Below are 21,376 nucleotides of genomic sequence, written 5' to 3'. Positions count from 1 at the left end.
CTAAAACCTTTGACCATTAGTGTATATACAGTGGGGAAAACAAGTATTTGATACATTGCTGATTTTGCAGGTTTTCCCTCTTACAAAGCATGTAGAAGTCTTTAATTTTATCATAGGTTCTCTTCAACTGTGAGTGACGGAATCTAAAACAAAAATCCAAAAAATCACATTGTGTGATTTTTAAGTAATTAATTTGCATTTACTGCATGACATAAATATTTGATCAGCTAACAACCAGAAAGAATCCCGGCTCTCACAAGCCTGTTAGTTCTTCTTTAAGAAACCCTCCTGTTCTCCTCTTATTACCTGTATTAACTGCACTTGTTTGAACTCGTTATCTGTGTTTGGAGGAAGAAGAAGGATGAGTACAACCCCAAGAACACCATCCCTACCGTGAAGCATGGAGGTGGAAACATCATTCTTTGGGGATGTTTTTCTGCAAAGGGGACAGGACGACTGCACCGTATTGAGGGGAGGATGGATGGGGCCATGTATCAGGAGACTTTGGCCAACAACCTCCTTCCCTCAGTAAGGGGACTGAAGATGGGTCGTAGCTGGGTCTTCCAGCATGACAACGACCCAAAGTACACAGCCAGGGCAACTAAGGAGGGGCTTCGTAAGAAGCATCTTAAGGTCCTGGAGTGGCCTAGCTAGTCTCCAGACCTGAACCCAATCAAAGATCTTTGGAGGGAGCTGAAAGTCCATATTGCCCAGTGACAGCCCCGAAACCTGAAGAATCTGGAAAAGATCTGTATGGAGGAGTGGTCCAAAATCCCTGCTGCTGTGTGTGGAAACCTCGTCAATATCTACAGGAAACGTCTGATATCTGTAACTGCAAACAGAGGTTCCTGTACCAAATATTAAGTTTAGTTTTTCTGATGTATCAAATACTTATGTCATGAAGTAAATACAAATTAATTACGCAAAAATCACACAATGTGATTTTCTGGATTTTTTAGATTTGTTTAGATTCCATCACTCACAGTTGAAGAGAACCTATGATAAAATTCAAGACTGCTACATGCTTTGCAAGTGGGAAAACCTGCATAATCAGCAGTGTATCAAATACTTGTTCTCCCCACTGTATGCATATTTGAGATTTTCCAATTTTTTCCATATTGTTTTTTTTAAAGCATTTCACACTTTGTAAATATTTAAATATTTCTGTTTTATTTTGTTTGCCATTTGGTTTGCCATTTAGTTCACTTTTTATTCATTTATTTATTATTGTTTCTATTATTTATTTATCCTTCCTCATATTACCTTACTAGAGGTGCACGTTCAATCTGTCCTGCCACTAGAGATAAAGTTAATCTTATTTCTATGTTAATAATTGTATGATTGTAAGAGAGGTTTATGTGCTCATTTACTCGACTGTTAAGGGGGCGATTGAGCCGGAAGCGTTTTATTAATTAGTTGTTATTCATTGTAGGAGAATATCTCTCCTTTCCCTTTTGTCTTTCCACCATCTTCTCTGCTTAAGACACTCTTCAACTCATTAAAGTACATAAAGTAAAATTTCCTCTTGTTAGGAGCACTCTTAAGACCTAAGACGCTTCATGAATAACGGGGTGTCTTATTTTTTTTTTTTATAACTGTATGCACTTCATTGTGTTGGTCATCATATCGCCTAATATTTTATTATTTTATTATTTTGTGGTTGAGACATGAGAAAATGTGAAACGGTTCAAGGGTTCTGAATACTTCTGCAAAGTGATGAACAATGTTTAAATTAATAATAATAAAGTTTAATAAAACTGCTTCTAGACTTTATTCCTTCTTGTTTTCAACTGAATGTATAATTTATTGCCCAAACACTAATGTTCAGTATTATATGCATCACTGACTTGGGTCGGAGCTGCCAGCTACAGACGCATGCGTCCTGGCGCTCACTACAGTCGGCGGCTTGCAGCACGCTACCCCGGCTCAGTGCGCCCCGAGCAGCCCAAGCGCGCGGTTACGATGCCCCTCTCCGTCGGTCCGAACCAAAGCCAGCGTCAGAACCGAGCACCGAGAAGCAGACACACCGCCTTCGATAGCAGCTCCGCAGCAGGATGCCCGGCGGAAAGAGAGGACTTGTGGCACCGCAGAACACTTTTCTGGAGAACATCGTCCGGCGTTCAAGTGGTGAGTCTGCGCCTTGACCGAACACTTGTTTTGGGGTTGATCACACAGCAGGACTCGGAGCTCAACTTTACTGGAATACGGTTTTGAAAATAGCTGCGCTGCTACGGAGCTTTAGAGGAAACGTCACAGAAACGGAGTTTGGCAAAATTTGATCGGAGTTTATTTCCTGTCCTTATGGCTGCGTGTAGGATTAAAGATGATGAGTTGCGACAAACTGGAATTTTAGTAGCCGAATTTTAGGCTTTAAGGGACCACATATAATGTCAATCATTACAACAATGGAAAATGGAAAAACAATTATCGAAAAATATAAGTTTTCATCCCGTCAGTTCACACAGCCTACTCAAAACAGCAACGCTGCAGAGAAAACACTGTCATTAAGGGATTAAAACGTTGATCTGACAATAAATGTTAAGATCCACTCAGTCACTGATGATAAAATTAAAAGAAAATTCTAACATGCCTTAATTTTAATATTATTCCTCCCGGTTTTTTGTCTTCAGGGAAAATTGCGATTGAAACCAATAGACCATCGCGAGTTCACCCTGTCATTATGCAACACAGCTGAGTTTGTTTATGTGTGATGATATGAGGTGTTCAGTGATGTAAAAACTATTTGGGACCTTACAAATTGCTTCTGATTTCGCTTTTTGTTACTTAAATGTGGCAAATCAATAAACTAATAATAATAATTATTATTGTTATAGTATCAGACAAAGAACCTGAGTAAACACAAAAAGGATTTTCAAATGATGATTTTATTTAGTTTGGCCTTATGTGGAAAAGTCTGGAAGGGGCTGGTTAACATGTAATTTCTAAGGCTTTGGAACTCCAGAGAACCACAGTAAGGGCCATTATCCACAAATGTTGAAAACATGGAAAAGGGGGGGGGGGTCATCCCAGGAGTGGTCAGCCACAAAAGTTACTCCAACAGCTCATTGATGGCTCATCCTGTCATGATGCGTGGACTTTGGTTTTGTAATGCATACATTTTTTTGGTAGTGGTAATTTTTGCCTCTATTGGTATACAATATAAAATTTTACGTTCAGATTACAGATTCCTGGATCATTGTCCTTTTTTAAGTATTTGTTATTCTCTTTGGGGATGTAGTCCTTTGTTACTCCATCAGGTTGTCATGCCCACCCAGTGTCTAAGTCTGTGTTTGTGTTTTGCTGTCTCCCTGCAGTCTGTGTCACAACTGTTCCTTGTTCTCCCTGATTGTCTGGTCTCGTTTCCCATTGGTTCCCCCCCTGCTGTACTGTTTGTATTTAAACCCTGTTATTCCTTTTGTTCCACGTTGTGTCCTGGTCGTTCTCCTGGTCGTTGTCCTGGTCTGTTTCCTGGTCTTGTCCTGGTTGTGATCATGGTCTCCTGGCATCTAGTATTCTATGTTCTGGATGGAGCTTGATATACTGCTGTTTTCCCCACCTGGCCTGTGAGCAAGAACAAATACATCTCAAGCTTACTTGCATTCGTTTGGCTCCCAGCGTCCTTCTCTGCACTTTGGTCCTACATTCAATATGACAGAAGGACAAAGCCATCTGGACCAAGCAAGAAAATTGCAAAGGGAGTTCAAGAAAGGCGAAATTATCGCTAAGTTGTTTTCGCACCTTACGACTTTTCCCAGATCACCATGTAGGAGAAACTTAGTTGCAAACAGCCTGAAAAACTGGCTGGAGGAATGGGGAGGTATTTTCACCCAGGATCCTCTGACCCACTTCACGATCAAGGCCAAGTGTCAGAAGGCTCTGGGGGAGATCTCTGCTTCCATGCGGAGGCTTCCTGCCCCCTCCTCCGCTCACCTCCCCACTGAGGGTTGGCGTGATGCTGCAGCTCCTGCCTCTGGGAGTCAATTACATTCTGATTCTGTTCCCGAGCGGTTAGAGGGTAAGTCTCTACCTGATCCTGTTCCCGAGCGGTTCAAGGATGAGCCACTACCTGATCCTGTTCCTGTCCCGGAGGAGCTCAAAGACGAGCTGCCTTTACTTCCTGTTTCTGTTCCTAGTCCTATTCTGGAGGGGTCCGAAGACGAACCGCCCCCTGTTCCTGACTGTGAATGGTCTGGGGATGGACTGCCTCCACATCTGGTTCCTGTCCCGGAGGAGGTTCGATGATGAACCGCCACTCCTTTTTGTTCCTGAGGAGTTCGGGGACGAACTACATCAATCTGCTGAGCCTCAGATGCTCAGCGGCAGATCTCCAGATCCTCGCTGAGATTTCCAGCGGTTTCTGCATCGCTCTCCCAAGCCCCACCGCAAGCCTCACCATGGGTGGCCTCCTGACCGCCTGCTCCGGGGGTCCTCTACTCTGCTCGGCTGTCCTCCCACCCTTCCTCCTGGACTCTGGGTCTCGCTGGGACACCCTCCTGGCTGCTCGGGATGACCTCCCGGTTGTCCTCCTGAACTCTGTTTCTGGACGGGACGACCTCCGGGCCGCCTGCCTAAACTCTGTGTCTGCACGGACGAAGTCCGGGTTGTCCGTCTGAACTCGGATGGAACGATCTGTGAGTCACCCACCTGAACTCTGTTTTGTTTTGTTTTCTGGTCTGTCTGAGGTCCCATCCGCCCGCTCTGGTCGGGTTGTTTTTAGTTTTGTTTCCTGGCCCTATTTGGGTAGTTTTGTGTTTCTTTTTTTATTGGGCTGATGCTATCAAGTCTCAGTTACTAGTAGATGGAAAACGTGGAGTTGATCTCAGTCTACTACAGCTACTTCAAAGACTTGTTGAGGCATCCAGCATAGAAACTGAACATTTAAATGGCCAATCAATCCCAAACAAATCACGACCACATACTGGATAAATGTCTGGATTTTATGCGCATTACAAAGACCCGGCACAAACCAGATACTTTTTTATCTTTGAATGAGGGCTGTCCATCAGGATAGAGCTAACTCCAAAAAGTACAGGTTGTGTCAGTTATCAATGTAGAGTTTTCTCAGCACCCATTACCTGAACTCTCTTCATTTAAATGCTTTGCTTAAGTGTAAGCTCCCCTCCACTGTGTTGTTCCTTCCTATTTACCGACCACCAAATTCAGTTTTCATCCCTGAGATGTCAAATCTTCTTACAACTTTCTTCCCATCCTCCGCCGATGTTATCATCTTAGGTGATATGAACATCCACGTTGACAACCCCTCCTGCTGCTTTGCTGCTGAATTTTGTTCAATTACTGGACTGCTTTAATTTAAAACAACTTATTGATGTCCCCACACTCTGCCACTCTACTCTTACCAACCTGCTGGTGTATGAGCTAGGGGTTTCTGACCACAAGGTCATTTCTGTGGTGCTGCCATCATGCAGTCTCTCCAAGACTAAACGTAATATCTGCTTTAGAAACCTCAAAAACATCAACCCAGAACATTTGGCAGCATACTTCTTACACACATTTCTCATCAGCGCACGAAGCAGTGGACTACCACAACAGCCTTTTGAGTAGTGTCGAGGTAGGAAAACTTCACTGGCCGTCCGTTAACTCTTACATTACTCCTCACCTCTCATCGACTCTTTTTATTTGGCCCCCCAAAGGACAATCCTCAGTCAGAGATCAGTTGTAGTTTCCACAAGTTTATAAAAACCAATCTGAATTCAGAGAGGGAGACATCATACTTACACGGGTACCTGGAAACCTCTGTGTGTTGTCTCACTGGGGGCTGCGTTACATTACATTTTATACCTTACGTTGTTGTGCAGCAACTATTTTCAGTTACATTCACAATCATTCTATCTGTGGATGTCTCCCCAGCAACAGCATAAAAAAAAACAGAGATACATTTAATCATTTAATTAAAGAATTGTTTCCCACACGTCTTCAGGAAGTCTCGGGGTGGAATAGTTATCAGAAGTTTCGGTTAGCACAGAGAGGAGTACCATGCCTCCCCAATACACTGCCAGCTTCTCACGATACAGACAGAAAACACCTGCAAGCTTTAACCTTGAATAATAAACACTCATTGTGTTAAATACTAGAGGCTACTGTTAAGGTTTTTTTTTTTCTAACTATCAAAAGCATAACTAAAAACTCCTAATTAAAATCAATCTATAAGCAGCAAAGTCCCAAATATATCTTAGTTTTAGCTACTAGTAATAAGGCATTTATATTTCTACAATTCCCCCTTTTGATCTCCACTAGGAGGTCAGTCCACATAGGGTGCAGCCGGCTCCAGCCCCTGAAGTCCGTCCGTCAAAACACATATGTGATAAGTAGGATGTTTAGATTCAGCAGTAGCCTCCTGTGCCAACGTGCTCCTGTCAAAACTAGAGCAGTTGCCTATACCCGCTCAACATCCTGGTTCACAGATAGGCTTCGGAAGAAGAAGGCAGCAGGGCGGGTCCTTGAGCAGCGCTACAAAGCCTCCAACCTTATTGTCCACAAACAAATCTACCTGGATCACCACAACAATGCTCAAAGTTCCTTACAGAGTCAAGGTCACAGTTTTACACCGATGACATCAGAAACAGTTCAGAAAACTCTAAATAGCCCTTTTCCACTTTTTAACATCTTCTCAAACCACAATCCCCTCCACCTACTGGAACTATAGCTGAGCAGTGCAACCTTTTCATTGACATCTTCATTTCCAAGATTGCACACATTTGCTTTGCCCTCTCCAGTCCCCCCACCCAAGCAGTTCCTCCAACATCTGCCATCTTCAAACCCCTAAGCTGCTTTCCTCTGATTTGATCAGAAGAGGTGCAGAACATCACCAGGAAGATGAAACCCTGACCGGGATCCCCTCCCAACCTCCCTGGTAAAAACCCAGAATACTGACCCTGATTGCCTCTGCTATAAAGCACTCTTTCCAAACTGGTCATGTCCCTTTCATTTTAAAGAAAGTAATTATCACACAACTTCTCACAAAACATAGTCCTGGCCCAGAAGGCCCGTTTCCAACCTGCCCTTCATATCAAAAGTGCTTGAGAAAGCAGTTGCTACCCACCTCCAAAACCATGTAAAACTAAAAAATCTCTATGAAATGTTCCAGTCCAATTTCTGTCCCGCCCACAGCACAGAAACCATGCTTGTAAGAGTCACAAACAACCTCTTGATGTCATCTGATGCTGACTCTCCCTCCATCCTCCTCCTACTGGACCTTCCTGCTGCGTTAGACACAATTGACCATGATATTTTACATGACTGGCTCCTTTTCACCACTAGATGCACTGATACTGCCCTCAGTTGGTTCCAGTTACAAACCAAACGGAATACATCTCCATGGGTCACTCCACATCGAATTCACACACAGCGGTGACTATCATAATTTTTTGTTTTCACTTCTATGCCGATGACACAGCTTTATGTCCATGCCACAGCTGCAACCCCACCTTCATCGTCACTGTCATCCTCATCACAACTCATCACCTGCTTGAAGGATATAAAGATATGGATGTAGCAAAACGTCTTCCAACTAAACAGCTCCAAAACCAAAGCTATCCTAGTTGGCACTCCTCAAATTATCATCCATAACTATCATCACCTTTTCTGGTTCCCATATCACTATTTTATCAGCAGTCACTAACCACAACTCACTTTTGAATCTCATATCAACCATCTCTGCAAGAGCTACTTTTACCATCTCCAGAACATTTCCAAATTCAGCCCCATTCTCTCCAAATTCAGCCCCATTCTCTCCCTCTCAGATGCCAAAATGCTAGTCCATGCCTTTATCTCCTCCAGGATTCCTAGCAAGAGCCTGCAGAGGCTCCAATACATCCAAAACTCTGCAGCTATGGTCTTGATGAGAGTAAACAAATATGAGCATGTTACCCCCATACCCCACTCTCCCCACTGGCTTCCCGTCTGTGCCAGTGGAATGTCCTCCCTGATACCCTGAGGACACCACAATCTAATGACCGTTTTAAAAAAAGGTCTTAGAACGTTTCTTTTTAGCAAAATGTTTGGTTCACTCACCTAGATGTCTATTTAAATCTTTTATTATGCCAATTTTAGCCTTTTGTAGTCCTTTAAGATTGTGAGATGAAATGGGCACTATAAATAAAATGTATTATTAGAATTCTTATTATTAAATTACGAGTCCTGCTGCCCAACAGGGATTTTTCCTGTGAAACAAGCAGTATTTTGTCTGTGATGATATTCAGAAAGTATTTTGCCTGTAAGTGTAGATCCTAAACAGGTCTATTTTTAACAACTCAGATAAAAATGCATACATCACATTTACCATTTTTCCTACTTTCTTTGTCCACAAATCAAAAGTGGTATTATTTTAAGCATTTTGTCCACATTGATATTAATACTGCAATCACAACTGAAAATTTAAATGAAATAAATTAGTTTGTAATAGTAATTCAAATGAAGCTGTCCTTGCATTTCAGTTTTTTGCAGTGTTAACAGACTTTTTTCGTGGACCTTACAAATTGTTTAATTTTAGGTCTAAGGTGAGACTACCTTTTGCTTGATTTAACCCTAGACAAAATATACAGTTCTAGAAGCTACTCTAGTTGCCATCCAGCATCAATTTCGCTCATCGTCTATTTCCACCATAATCTTCTCCACCCACAACATTCCCCTTTCCTCTACAGTGACTAATCTTGGTGTAAGATTTTATCCTCATCTTACATTTGGAACTCACATCAAACATCTCTGCAAGACCTCCTTCTTTCAACTAAAGAACGGGTATGTCCCAATTCAGGGGCTGGATCCTTCAAAGGACCCGGTCTACGTGGGCTCGGTCCTTCGTCGACCGCTAAAGCCACAGAGGCCGGAAGTGAGCAGCTGCGGATTGGGACGGTCTAGCCTCATCGCCGGGAAGGCTGGCGAGGCAAGCCGGCAGTTACTACAGTGGGAGCGGAAACCTCCGAACACATCGGAGCCCGTTTGAAATTAAGTGATGTCTTGATAAATAAAGCAGATATTTCACGTCTACACAGTTATATTCCTGCACTAAAAACATTGTAGAAGTTCATTTGTATCACAGAAAGTGTAATTTTTCACAATTTAATCACAGCTTTTGCCGCTGTGATCCGCCATGGCTGCTCCTGCTTGACCACACCCAATATCTCTAAACTCTGTCCATTACTTTCTTTTCTTGATGCTTTCATCTCAAGACTCAACTATTGCAACGCACTTTTTTACGTAATTCCATCCAAACACATCCAAAAACGTCAATATGTACAGAACTGCGCAGCCCGGATCTTAATGAAGCAAAGTAAACATGACCTCATCACCTCAATACTAAAATCCCTCCACTGACTTCCCATCTCACTCATTGAATACAAAGTTTTCTTACTCACCCACAAATCCATCTACAGCAACGTTCCATACTACCTCAAAGAACACAATCTCTCCGCTCTACTAATTACTACTGGCTCTATGCTGCCAGACAAAGTGTGCACCACGGGCCATAGGGCCTGCTGCTCTGCTACTTCTCCTTTGTGGAACACCCACCATAAGAGGATACCACAGACTAGGGGAGTTTTAAGGAAAGACTGAAGACCTTCCTCTTTAAAGGATTTTATAGTGTTTAAACTTTAATTAATTTTGATTTTGCTGCTTTTAGTTCTTGTTTTTTTTTCTAGTTGTTTTTATACTGTGGTACTTTAAGATTGAAAAATGTAAAGTTCAGTAAAAAGTTAATAATTAATTATTTTTATTAGACCACGGCTACAAATTATTACGCATCGGGCTGTGGACCCGAAATTCTCAATGGGACACTAAGAGTGGTTAAAGAAGTTTATTATAAAAGAAAAAGACTGGCGGGATCAGGAACGGACAGGACTTCTGTAAGGGGAGATGACAGGTTAGTGCCTGTTAAGGAGTCAGGGGTCTTAGAAACCTCAGGGAAAAAACACTGACCTTTTTAGGATAAGGATGGGGAGCTCAGTCCTTATTCTCAGATCCTTTCCTCGACAGTGTGGTCTGGGAAGAAGCCGGATGCTGTGATGCCGAAGGCAGGCAACTAAGACTACTGGGCGTCTGCCGGCTTTAATCCCAACGGTGGTGTTAGTTAGTTGTTGTGCATTACACCTGTCAAGGGTGGAACAAGTCAGGTTTAGAGGGGAATTACTTTTTTACATGGGGGCTGGTTGGTTTGATAGGTTTTTTTTTTTCCTTAACTGAAATTATAATTTTAAAATAGCTTTTTCTATTTGCTCAGGTTTTCTTTATTTGATGTTAAGATTTGTTTACATTTAAACATTTAAGTTTGACAGAAAAGCAAAACTGAAGGAAGGGGACAAAAACTTTCTTATGGCACTGTACACTGGAGTGAACGACATGAGCCTCATTTGCCTTGTCTGTGCTTTAATTCAGCTTTGTTCTGCATTTAGTTTTCATCTGTCTCTGGTCCAGACTCTGGCGTCGCTCTCTTCTCAATACATTGATTGCTCTCATTTTTTTCCCCAGAAAAGTAAGCTGAGTAATGGCTCAAATGAGAATGAGAGGGGGAGTTTTAGATGGGGAGTCTCAAGCTAGGTGATGGTGCTAGTGAAGGGAGCTGAATAAGGAAAAGTTTTTGACTTTTATTCCAAGAACGGCTTCTGTTGCATGGGCATGTGATTGTTTGAGCCACCTGGAGTTTGGTTGAATTGCAGAGATTCAGGTCAGTTTGGAACTATGTTCTGTTCATACTTTGAGTTTCTAACTTTCAAACTTTTTTGCGCATACTGAGGGTCTGCTGGGAACGTCTGGCGGACCCCTTGGCCAGGGGTGTATTCAACTCTCACCTCCGGGAGAGCTTTGACCAGATTCCGAGGGATGTTGGAGACATAGAGTCCGAGTGGACCATGTTCTCCGCATCTATTGTCGATGCTGCTGCCCGTAGCTGCGGCCGTAAGGTCTGCGGTGCCTGTCGCAGCGGCAATCCCCGAACCCGGTGGTGGACACCGGCAGTAAGGGACGCTGTCAAGCTGAAGAAGGAGTCCTATCGGCTGTGGTTGGCTCGTGGGACTCCTGAGGTGGCTGACGGGTACCGTGGGGCCAAGCGCGCCGCGGCCCGGGCGGTGGCAGAGGTAAAAACTTGGACCTGGGAGGTGTTCGGTGAGGCCATGGAGAAGGACTACCGGTTGGCCCCAAAACGATTCTGGCAAACCGTCGGGCGCCTCAGGAGGGGGAAGCAGTGCTTCTCTTCCTGGTCCAACTGCTGCTGCATTGAAGAAAATGTATAATATAAAATGCACAGCTAGTTTATTTGAATAACACTATTCCTACAGGGTAGGTAATTATAAGTGCTTTACAGGAAAATAATGGAAAAAACAATAGTAACAATGTAATCTTTACAATCAAGGAAGAAATAATAATATTGCTAATTTCAAACAAATGAATAGTTAAGATATGATAAAAATAATCAGATGGAGTAAAATTTTATCCTGTAAACAGTAATGTCTTCAGCCAGCAGTTCTGTTGCAATAACCTAACATACTAAAAAATAAAAACATGCATCCGTTATTCTGAGTCATGTTTTGATTTGAAAGCGTTTATTGTGACAATCTGTTTAAGATGGCAGTTGGTTTTAACAATAAACTTAATGTAGTTGTTAAAATTCAATTCAAATCAGTTTGTTTATATAGCTCCAATTCACAACAAATGTTGTCTCAAGGCACTTCACAAAGTCAGGTACATACATTCCAATTAATCCTAACCATTGAACAGTGCAGTCAGATTCAGTTATTTATTCAAATTGGATCGAAAGTTTTTCTATCTAAGGAAAACCAGCAGATTGCATCGAGTCAGAGACTTGTAGCAGTCACCCATTCCTGGATGAGCCTCCTGGAAGAAACCTCCAGCAGAACCAGGCTTGGTGTGAGCGGCTATCTGCCACGACCGACTGGGGGTTTGAGAGAAAAGAGCAGAGACACAAAAAGAACACAGCAGCACTGATCCAGAAGTACTTTCTATGGGAAGGAAAAGTAAATGTTAATGGATGTAGCTCCTTTAGTCTTTTCATCTAGAAAGAAAGAACAGATAAACTCTGAGCAAGTTTTCAAGGTAAGAGTCTGAAAGAGAGCACATATAATTAGTTACAGTAAAATCTCAGTCAGTAGCTATGGCTAGGAGAGAGAAAGGGTTAAACACTGAAAGACAGGGCCAAGTGGATCATCGGTAGAGGTGAGCATTAAGTTGTTGGCAGCAAAAGCTTGGTCGATGCCCCTCTCCAGACAGGTGTCACAGGTAGACACAGAGTCAGGCCAGGTGTAGCTTCTAGGAAGAGAAAAGAAAGAGAACATAAAGTTAAAAGCTGAAATAACAGCAAATAATGCAAAGAGAGTAGTGTGAGAATGTAGTGAAGAGGGTGTAAGTGGTCATTATGTCCTCCATCAGCTTAAGCCTATAGCAGTATAACTACAGAGATGGCTCAGGATAACCTAAGCCACTCTAACTATAAGCGTTATCAAAAAGGAAAGTTTTAAGCCTAGCCTAGCCTTAAAAGTAGACAGGGTGTCTGCCTCACAGACTAAAACTGGGAGCTGGTTCCACTGGAGAGGAGCCTGATAACTAAAGGATCTGCCTCCCATTCTACTTCTAGAGACTCTAGGAACCACCAGTAAACCTGCAGTCTGAGAACGAAGTGCTCTGTTAGGAACATATGGAACAATCAGATCTCTGATGTATGATGGAGCTAGATCATTAAGGGCTTTATATGTGAGGAGGATAATTTTAAATTATTTTCTGGATTTAACAATGAAGGGAAGCTAAAATAGGAGAAATATGCTCTTTCTTTTTAATTTTCATCAGAACTCTTGCTGCAGCATTTTGAATCAGCTGAAGGTTTTAACTGCATTTTGTGGACATTCTGATAGTAAAGAATTACAATAGTCCAGCCTTGAGGAAACAAATAAATGGACTTGTTTTTCAGCGTCACTCCTGGATAGGATATTTCTAATTCTGGCAATGTTCCGGAGGTAAAAGAAGGAAATCCTAGAAACCTGTTTAATATGGGATTTAAAAGACATGTCCTGGTCAAAAACAACAGCAAGGTTTTCCACTTTATTACTGGAGGTCAATCTAATGCCATCCTGGTTAATTGACTGACTAAGCAGTTTATTTTTCAAAGATTCCGGTCCAAAGATGACGTCTGTCTTGTCTGAATTTAGAAGCAGAAAATTTAAAGTCATCCAAGTTTTTATGTCTTCAAGACATACTTGTAGTCTATCTAACTGGTTGGGCTAATCAGGATTTATGGATAAGTAAAGCTGAGTATCATCAGCGTAACAGTGAAAATTTATCCTATGCTGCCTGATAATTTTACCTATTGGAAACATACAGGGGTTGGACAATGAAACTAAAACACCTGGTTTTAGACCACAATAATTTATTAGTATGGTGGCCAAAACAGCGTCAATTTGTCTTGGGAATGACATATACAAGTCCTGCACAGTGGTCAGAGGGATTTTAAGCCATTCTTCTTGCAGGATAGTGGCCAGGTCACTACGTGATACTGGTGGAGGAAAACGTTTCCTGACTCGCTCCTCCAAAACACCCCAAAGTGGCTCAATAATATTTAGATCTGGTGACTGTGCAGGCCATGGGAGATGTTCAACTTCACTTTCATGTTCATCGAGCCAATCTTTCACCAGTCTTGCTGTGTGTATTGGTGCATAGTCATCCTGATACACGGCACTGCCTTCAGGATACAATGTTTGAACCATTGGATGCACATGGTCCTCAAGAATGGTTCGGTAGTCCTTGACAGTGACGCGCCCATCTAGCACAAGTATTGGGCCAAGGGAATGCCATGATATGGTAGGCCAAACCATCACTGATCCACGCAAATGCTTCACTCTGGGCATGCAACAGTCTGGGTGGTACGCTTCTTTGGGGCTTCTCCACACCGTAACTCTCCCAGATGTGGGGAAAACAGTAAAGGTGGACTCATCAGAGAACAATACATGTTTCACATTGTCCACAGTCCAAGATCTGTGCTCCTTGCACCATTGAAACTGACGTTTGGCTTTGGCATGAGTGAACAAAGGTTTGGCTATAGCAGCCCTGCGGAGCTCCCGACGGACAGTTCTGGTGGAAACAGGAGAGTTGAGGTGCACATTTAATTCTGCCGTGATTTGGGCAGCCGTGGTTTTATGTTTTTTAGATACAATCTGGGTTAGCACCCGAACATCCCTTTCAGACAGCTTCCTCTTGCGTCCACAGTTAATCCTGTTGGATGTGGTTCGTCCTTCTTGTATGCTGACATTACCCTGGATACCGTGGCTCTTGATACATCACAAAGACTTGCTGTCTTGGTCACAGATGTGCCAGCAAGACGTGCACCAACAATCTGTCCTCTTTTGAACTCTGGTATGTTTCCCATAATGTTGTGTGCATTTCAATATTTTGAGTAAAACTGTGCTCTTACCCTGCTAATTGAACCTTCACACTCTGCTCTTACTGGTGCAATGTGCAATCAATGAAGACTGGCTACCAGGCTGGTCCAATTTAGCCATAAAACTTCCCACACTAAAATGACAGGTGTTTCAGTTTCATTGTCTAACCCCTGTATATATAATGAAGAGAATTGGCCCAAGTACTGAACCCTGTGGTACTCCACAATTAACCCTGGAGTTTAAAGATGATTTATCATTTACATGAACAAACTGGACTCTGTCAGACCAAGAAAATTTAAACCAGCCTAGTGCTGTTCTCCTAATCCCGACAGCATATTCCAGCGTTTCTAAGAGAATATTGTGATCACCTGTATCAAATGCAGCAAAAAATTCAGGTCTTTTAGTTTTTTTTTGCATATTCTTTGTTTTTTAGCCTCAGTGAGTCAAGTTGAGCAATGATCCCTATGAGTTCTGTCTTATCTGCATTAAACTGGAGTAAATTCTGGTACATCACTCATTTTAGAAGCACCAACAGCGGACTAGGGTCAAGTGATGAAATATAAATATAAAGTTGCACGTCATCAGCATAGATATTGCAAGACATATTGTTGCACTCCATAATCAGTTTAAAATTCTAATTGGTTAAACAGTTTTCTTTCTGATGAAACCCAGCAGAGTGCAGTGAGTCACTGACTTGCAGCATTCACCCTTCCGGGATGAACATGTAGTAATAGTGGACAGTCGCTTGCATTGTGTTGTTGACTTTGCAGCAATCTCTCATATTGAGCATGCGCCGAATCACTAAACTTTGAAGAATTTGATTCTGGTAGTGCTTCATTTAATATTTCAATCTAAAAAATGCTTTATGTTGCATTTTGCTTTGTAATATGATGTAGAAAATTATACAAATATTGTATACAAAAAAGCATTTACAGCAGGTCTCTTTGAGTAGAAATACCATGATTTTTAACTGGTGAACAGCTGCAACAGTAAGTTAGAAGTGCTTGCATTTGCTAATTCATAAAACATGTACTAAAAACCTGACAACAACATTGAAAGGACAACTATAGATATTAGGAGGTTGATGGTGCATCTAGCTCATGAGATGAGTTTTCAGCCATATTTTTAGGAAAGTAAGAGTCCACTTTTTTATTGTATTATCATTTTCAGAAAAAAAATACACAAAGCCGCTCCCTAAAGCATCACCTTAACATGGTAGAGGGTTTTGGGTGCTTAGACGATCTCAGAGGCTATATTGTCCAGGGCAAAAATAACCCAGTACGGCGGAGCCTTGGTCCCACCCTAGATCCAGGCCTGGGGTTTGGAGCTTGTCGGTGAGCACTTAGTGGCCGGGTCACTCCTCGCAGGACTGACCCGGCCAAACGTGTGACATGAGGCCATCTCCAAGTGGGCCAACCACCTGCAGGCGGAACAATGACAGATTAGCGCTAAGAGGATTGGGCGGCGATCAATGGAGGATGCCTCGAGGATCTATGGGCACTTAGACTGGCTCTAGGGAAGTGGAATGTCACCTCACTGAGGGGAACGGACCCCAAGATTGTGTGGGAGGTTAAGAGATACCAGCTGGAAATAGTTGGACTCACCCCTATGCACTCCCTGGGCTCTGGAGCCCAGGCCCTCATAAGCCGACGGACCTTTTTGTGCTCCGGAGTGGCCCGCTGGAAGAGGCAGTGGGCTGGGGTGGGTATGCTTGTCGACCCTCAGCTCAGCCAACTCATGTTGGGGTTTACTCTGGTTAATGAGAGGGTCGCATATCTGCGCCTTCGTGCCTGGGAGAGGTCTCTGACTGTTGTTTTCATGAATGGCTTTGATGTCTCAAGTCTTCCGCCCTACTTCCAAGTTAAGTCATACTTCTCAAACAACGTAAACATTTTCTCAACAAATCCATGACATCTAGGTCGTCACTAATCCTGCATCACTGGTGGTTAGCATTCCGAACCTGTTTGTTCTTAGGCATAAATTACCCCATTAACATTTAATAATTATATTTAAATCTAATAATTTTCATAAACAATTATCCTAATCTTTTAACATTTTATTCAACATGCAAAAAAATCTGCTAAAGGTTGCCTTACATTATTAAAAATTGTTTTCAGTTTTAAATCGAATAAGAATTCTAGGTCTTTAAATAGCTTGCTGATTTTGGCTGGTAGTGCAAACTGTCCGACTGAAAAGATCACTTCAATATGGCACTATGTTGTTCTGAAAACCTGGAGTGTAAAACTGCAATAAAAGGTTTTCTATTAAATTTGTCTTTTATGTGCTAGAATATTATTTGAACATAATTGTCATGGAGTGACATTTTGGACTTGTTGGTTTATTTTGTAATTTTGATTCTCCTTATGGCTCTTTGTTTATTTCTTAAGTTATTGTTTCTATGCTCCCCTCTAGTTTCTCTGTTTACTTTAGTTCATAGTTATTCTAGTTCTTTATTTCCTCCTCTGATTTATTCTCTTGCTTAGTTTGTGTTTTCTGTTTTAGTCCTTTCACCCATCCTCAGCCTTTGTATTTGTTTCACCTGTTCCTTGTCACACCTGTTCCCTGTTTCTTTGATTACCTGCCTTTTGTTCCCCTCTCTGTGCTCTGTGTATATTAGTTGTTCTGTTTGTTTAGTTCCTTGCTGGTTCCTTGTTTCTATGTCGGTGATGTCTATGCTTCGTTTATGCTACGCTACGTTTCTATGTCTATGCTTTGTCTATGCTTCGTTTAAGCTACGTGTACCATGACTATGTTTTGTTCATGCTTCGTTTTGCCATACTACCTGGAGTGTGGAATAAATTATGATGCGGCTACCGAGCTCTGTTCTGCGTTTTGGTCCGACCCACAGTCCTTCCCCGACATTAGGAACCAGCCCAAAAGAGGACCAAGCAGAACCAGAGATGATTACCTTGTTTGAGTATTTCCGACGTGCCGCGGAGAAGAGCGCACGTCAGGATCAGGAGGAGAGAGAGCAGCGGTCACCGTTTTGGGGCACAAGACTGGCTAGGCCTCTTCCGGGTACCGGTCTGCTGCGTCACAGACCCTCTCCTCATCCCCGGAGTAAGTCACTGGCTCCAGTCTACTTTTCCTCCTCGTTTTCGGAGCCAGAGTTGCCTGCAGCACACTCTCCCAGTTCGGAGCCTGCCCCACCTCGTCGGAGATGTCGCCGGTGCCGCAAGCAGTCCGCAGCAGCGGCAGCAGCAGCGCCTGAGCTCTTCACGTCCACAGCAGCAGCAAAGCCTGAGCTCGTCACGTCCGCAGCAGCAGCAACGCCTGAGCTCGTCACGTCCACAGCTGCAGCAACAGCAGCGCCTGAGCTTGCCACGTCCGCAGCAGTAGCAGCAGCAGTAGTAGCACCTGAGCTCGTCATGCCCTCTGCTGGTCTCCGGTCGTCGGTGTGACCTCCTGCTCCGCCATGGGTTCAGGCCGGGTTGCAGGAGATCAAGAAGGAACTTATGAAGTCACGTTGCCTAGAGTGTGTTCCTCACTTGATTAGCAATCCTCAGGATCTGGTTGACGTGCACACTATCTTACTAGATGAGTTTCTTGCAGAGGGATGGCTAGACGCTCCAGCTCCACTTTCCGCTGGAGGTCCTTTCGATCCTCTTCTCGTGGCCGTTAAGGCAGCCATGCCTCTGGACTCACAGCATTTAGCCATGCCTCTGGACTCACAGCATTTAGCCATGCCTCTGGACTCACAGCATTTAGCAACGCCTCAGGACTCACAGCATGCAGCTAAGCCTACAGAGCCTCAGCCGGCCGCCCCCGGATCTACAGAGCCTCAGCCGGCCGTCGCCGGGTCTACAGAGCCTCAGCCAGCCGTCGCCGGATCTACAGAGCCTCAGCCGGCCGCCGCCGGGTCTACAGAGCCTCGTCATGACACAGAGGAGCCCGTGGGTGGGCTGCCTCCATTCCCACACCATGCTTCGGTGGAGCCCATGGATGGGCTGTCTCCAAGACCTGGTCATGAGCACCTGCTCAGTTTCCTCTGGGGGGTGTTACTGGAGATACAGACTGACTTTTTGACTTTGATTGACACACCAGAGCCTGACTCTTTGCCTGACTCTTTGCCTGACTCCGAACCGGACGCCAGGGCCAAGTCTTCAGGGTTTCTGCCTGGGTCCAAGTTGGACGCCAGGGCCAAGTCTTCAGGGTTTCTGCCTGGGTCCAAGTTGGACGCCAGGGCCAAGTCTCTGAGGATCTCGCCACGTCATACACTGCTTGACCCCTCGCTTCGTGGGTTTGCCTGGCATTTGCAGCGGACAGAGCTATGATGGGGCCATGAATATGAGTGGTGCGTATTCAGGCGTACTGGCAAGAATAACAGAGAGCAAGCCTCTTGCCCGTTATGTTCATTGCGCTGCTCATAACCTCAACCTTGCTCTTAAAGACTGTTAAAAATTTCCCTGGAGTGAAGCAGTTCTATGAGACTGTAGAAAATCTGTACAACTTTTTTGGTCACAGTATCAAACAATGGGCGCTCCTTAGTGAGTTAATGAGGCCAGAGAGCAGTAATGTCACATTAAAACGCCTTTTTCCCACTCGCTGGTCATCTTGACATGATGTACTTTTTGCGTTAAGGCACAGATATGGAGACATTATAAAAGCACTCATCAAAATAAGGTTAGGTTGATGAGGTTAAGGGAGCAATTTGATCAGACTAAGTCTGCCACTCTTGCTCTAGCTACAAAATGGGGAAGTCAAACACAGTTTGAAGCAACCAGGGCCAGAAAAGGTAAACGTCACTTTGATAAACTTTCTGAAGACAACTGCCTCACTGACGCAGAGAGCAACTTTCGGGTGAACGTTTTCAATGCCTGTCTTGATAATATCATCCAGCAACTGTCCCAAAGATTTACCAGCTTAATGGGAACTGTGAATATGTTTGAGGCAATTCACACCAAGCTGCCCGGTGGCTTAGTGAGCACTACATACATCCCTGGCCAGCTGCTTTGTTTTAGAACCTCTTTCAGGGAGCAGATAACAAAGCAAAAGTCTCTTGGGATCTGGGAAAATGCTCCTTGTCAACCACCCAGCACTAACTTCTGCATTCAGTGAAGTTTGCCCTCCTTTAATTTTTGACTCTTCCCGTCTCCCCTGCAACCTCATTCTCCAAGTGAAAACTTAGTAAAAACCACTTGAGGAGCACAGTGGGACAGGAGCGACTGAGTGGACTTGCCATGTTGTCCATAGAGAATGAGAAAGCAAAGGAAATGGACATACAGAGCATCGTGGACGGGCGCAAGGGTCATCATATGCCCTTCCGATAGTAATGAGTTGGCCTGTAGTACCTCATATTGAAATTGTGTTTGTGAACATGTGGGGCGCTGTGCCAGTTTTACTAAACTTTATAGCTACTGATACAGCCTCTGAGTTGAAATAGTTAAAGTGGGTGTCAAAATTATGCGGTTGCTATCTGTGGTGCTGAACAGCTTTGAATTTGTGTTGTTTTATTATTAGTGACCATGTAGCCTAATGTTTTTGTTGTTTTCTTGGTTTGTTATACTTCATGTCCGTTTGATGGACATGAAGAAAAGAAAAACCTTTTAACCAATTTGAATAATAAACTGAATCTGACTGCACTGTTTGATAGTCAGGATTAATTGGAATGTATGTACCTGACTTGAAATCTGTATGATTCGATTGAATTGACCTTGTAAAGTGCCTTGAGACGACATTTGTTGTGAATTGGCGCTATATAAATAAAGCTGAATTGAATTGTTCATCATTCATTCGTCTTCTATACCGCCTATTTCATAGTGGGTCACTGGGGAGCTGGTGCCTATCTCCAGCAGACTGCGGGCACAGGGCAACACAGAGACATACAGGACAAACAACCACACACACTCATTCACACCTAAGGGCAATTTAGAGAGACCAATTTACCTAACAGTCATGTTTTTGGACTGTGGGAGGAAGCCGGAGTACCCGGAAAGAACCCATGCATGCATGGGGAGAACATGCAAACTCCATGCTGACTTGGAATGTCTAAGGACTAAATTGTTCCATGATCAAGTGAAAGCAGTATTGTAAAAAGCTAAAACAACTGGGAACAACAGTCACTCAGCAATGGAGTGGCAATCTGTGTAAATTCACTGAGCTAGGACAGAGAAGTCAAGTGCACAATGTTCCAAATGTCTACACACTGTCTATAGAGTCATTAGTTATAAACCTCCAAACTTCATGCGGACTTCAGATTGGCTCCAGAACAGTGTGTGCAGTTTTATTGAATATATCTGCAGGTTTAAAATATGCATCCAAGTCTTAGGTCATCAAGTGCAATGCTAAGTGTTGGATGCAGTGGGGAAAATGAATTGAATATTGTAAAATTATGTTATCATGAGCTTCACAAGTCATTTGCCCTGCCCGGCTCTGATTTGTTCCGCTAGTGGACCCGGACAAAGCTGGTGTCTTGACTTATAAAACAGAGGGTCTTGCTTTCTATGATCAGATAAAAGGCTATCTGAGTTAACATTAGCTTGAGGCAGAATATTTTAAAATTGGTAAAGAATAATCATGTTACAAAATGTTGATATTGTTGCAGATTTTCTTTTTACATTTACAGCAAAAACTGTGAGGATGCATGTTTCTGGACTGTTTTCATGTCCTAACTTGTTTTTTTTGAATGGTTTTCCATTTCTCACTGCACTCCTTACCTATGTATACTCGATCACTTAACCATGCTCACCTGTGCTTGTTTAATTATCTCCACCTGTACTCTCCAGGATAAAAGCTCATTCCAGCCACAGCACAGGTGTCAGATTATCTGAAGCTTCATGCAGATGAAATCTAGCTTGTCAAGTCAAGACCAGTCATAGAGATCACCCCATCGGATCCCCTGTGCCTGGCCCACCCCTGTCTGATTTGAGTCTGATTTAATGGTTTTGACCATTGCCTATTAGTTAGGAGGTCTCTGAGACGATCCGGAGAAGCTTTGTGAATATGGGTTTTTGTTGCTGCATTTAGAATTTGTCTTCAAA

The 21,376-nt window shown here is 43.2% G+C and overlaps 1 protein-coding gene across 1 annotated transcript in view; it reads left to right on the top strand.

The window, feature by feature from the left end:
* Positions 1-1,874: 1,874 nt before the first annotated feature.
* Positions 1,875-21,376, top strand: part of LOC124885089 (potassium voltage-gated channel subfamily H member 5-like) — a 375,126-nt gene continuing 355,624 nt past the window's right edge. Inside the window, exon 1 of the mRNA XM_047393285.1 lies at positions 1,875-2,127. Within this exon, the coding sequence (XP_047249241.1) occupies positions 2,055-2,127 (73 nt within the window). The 5' untranslated portion in view covers positions 1,875-2,054. The remainder of the gene's footprint in view (positions 2,128-21,376) is intronic.

The sequence above is a fragment of the Girardinichthys multiradiatus genome, chromosome 19 (genome assembly GCF_021462225.1).
Source record: "Girardinichthys multiradiatus isolate DD_20200921_A chromosome 19, DD_fGirMul_XY1, whole genome shotgun sequence".
NCBI lineage: Eukaryota > Metazoa > Chordata > Actinopteri > Cyprinodontiformes > Goodeidae > Girardinichthys > Girardinichthys multiradiatus.
The sequence above is the reverse complement of the archived record's forward strand: the minus strand, read 5'-3'. Positions and strand labels throughout refer to the sequence as shown.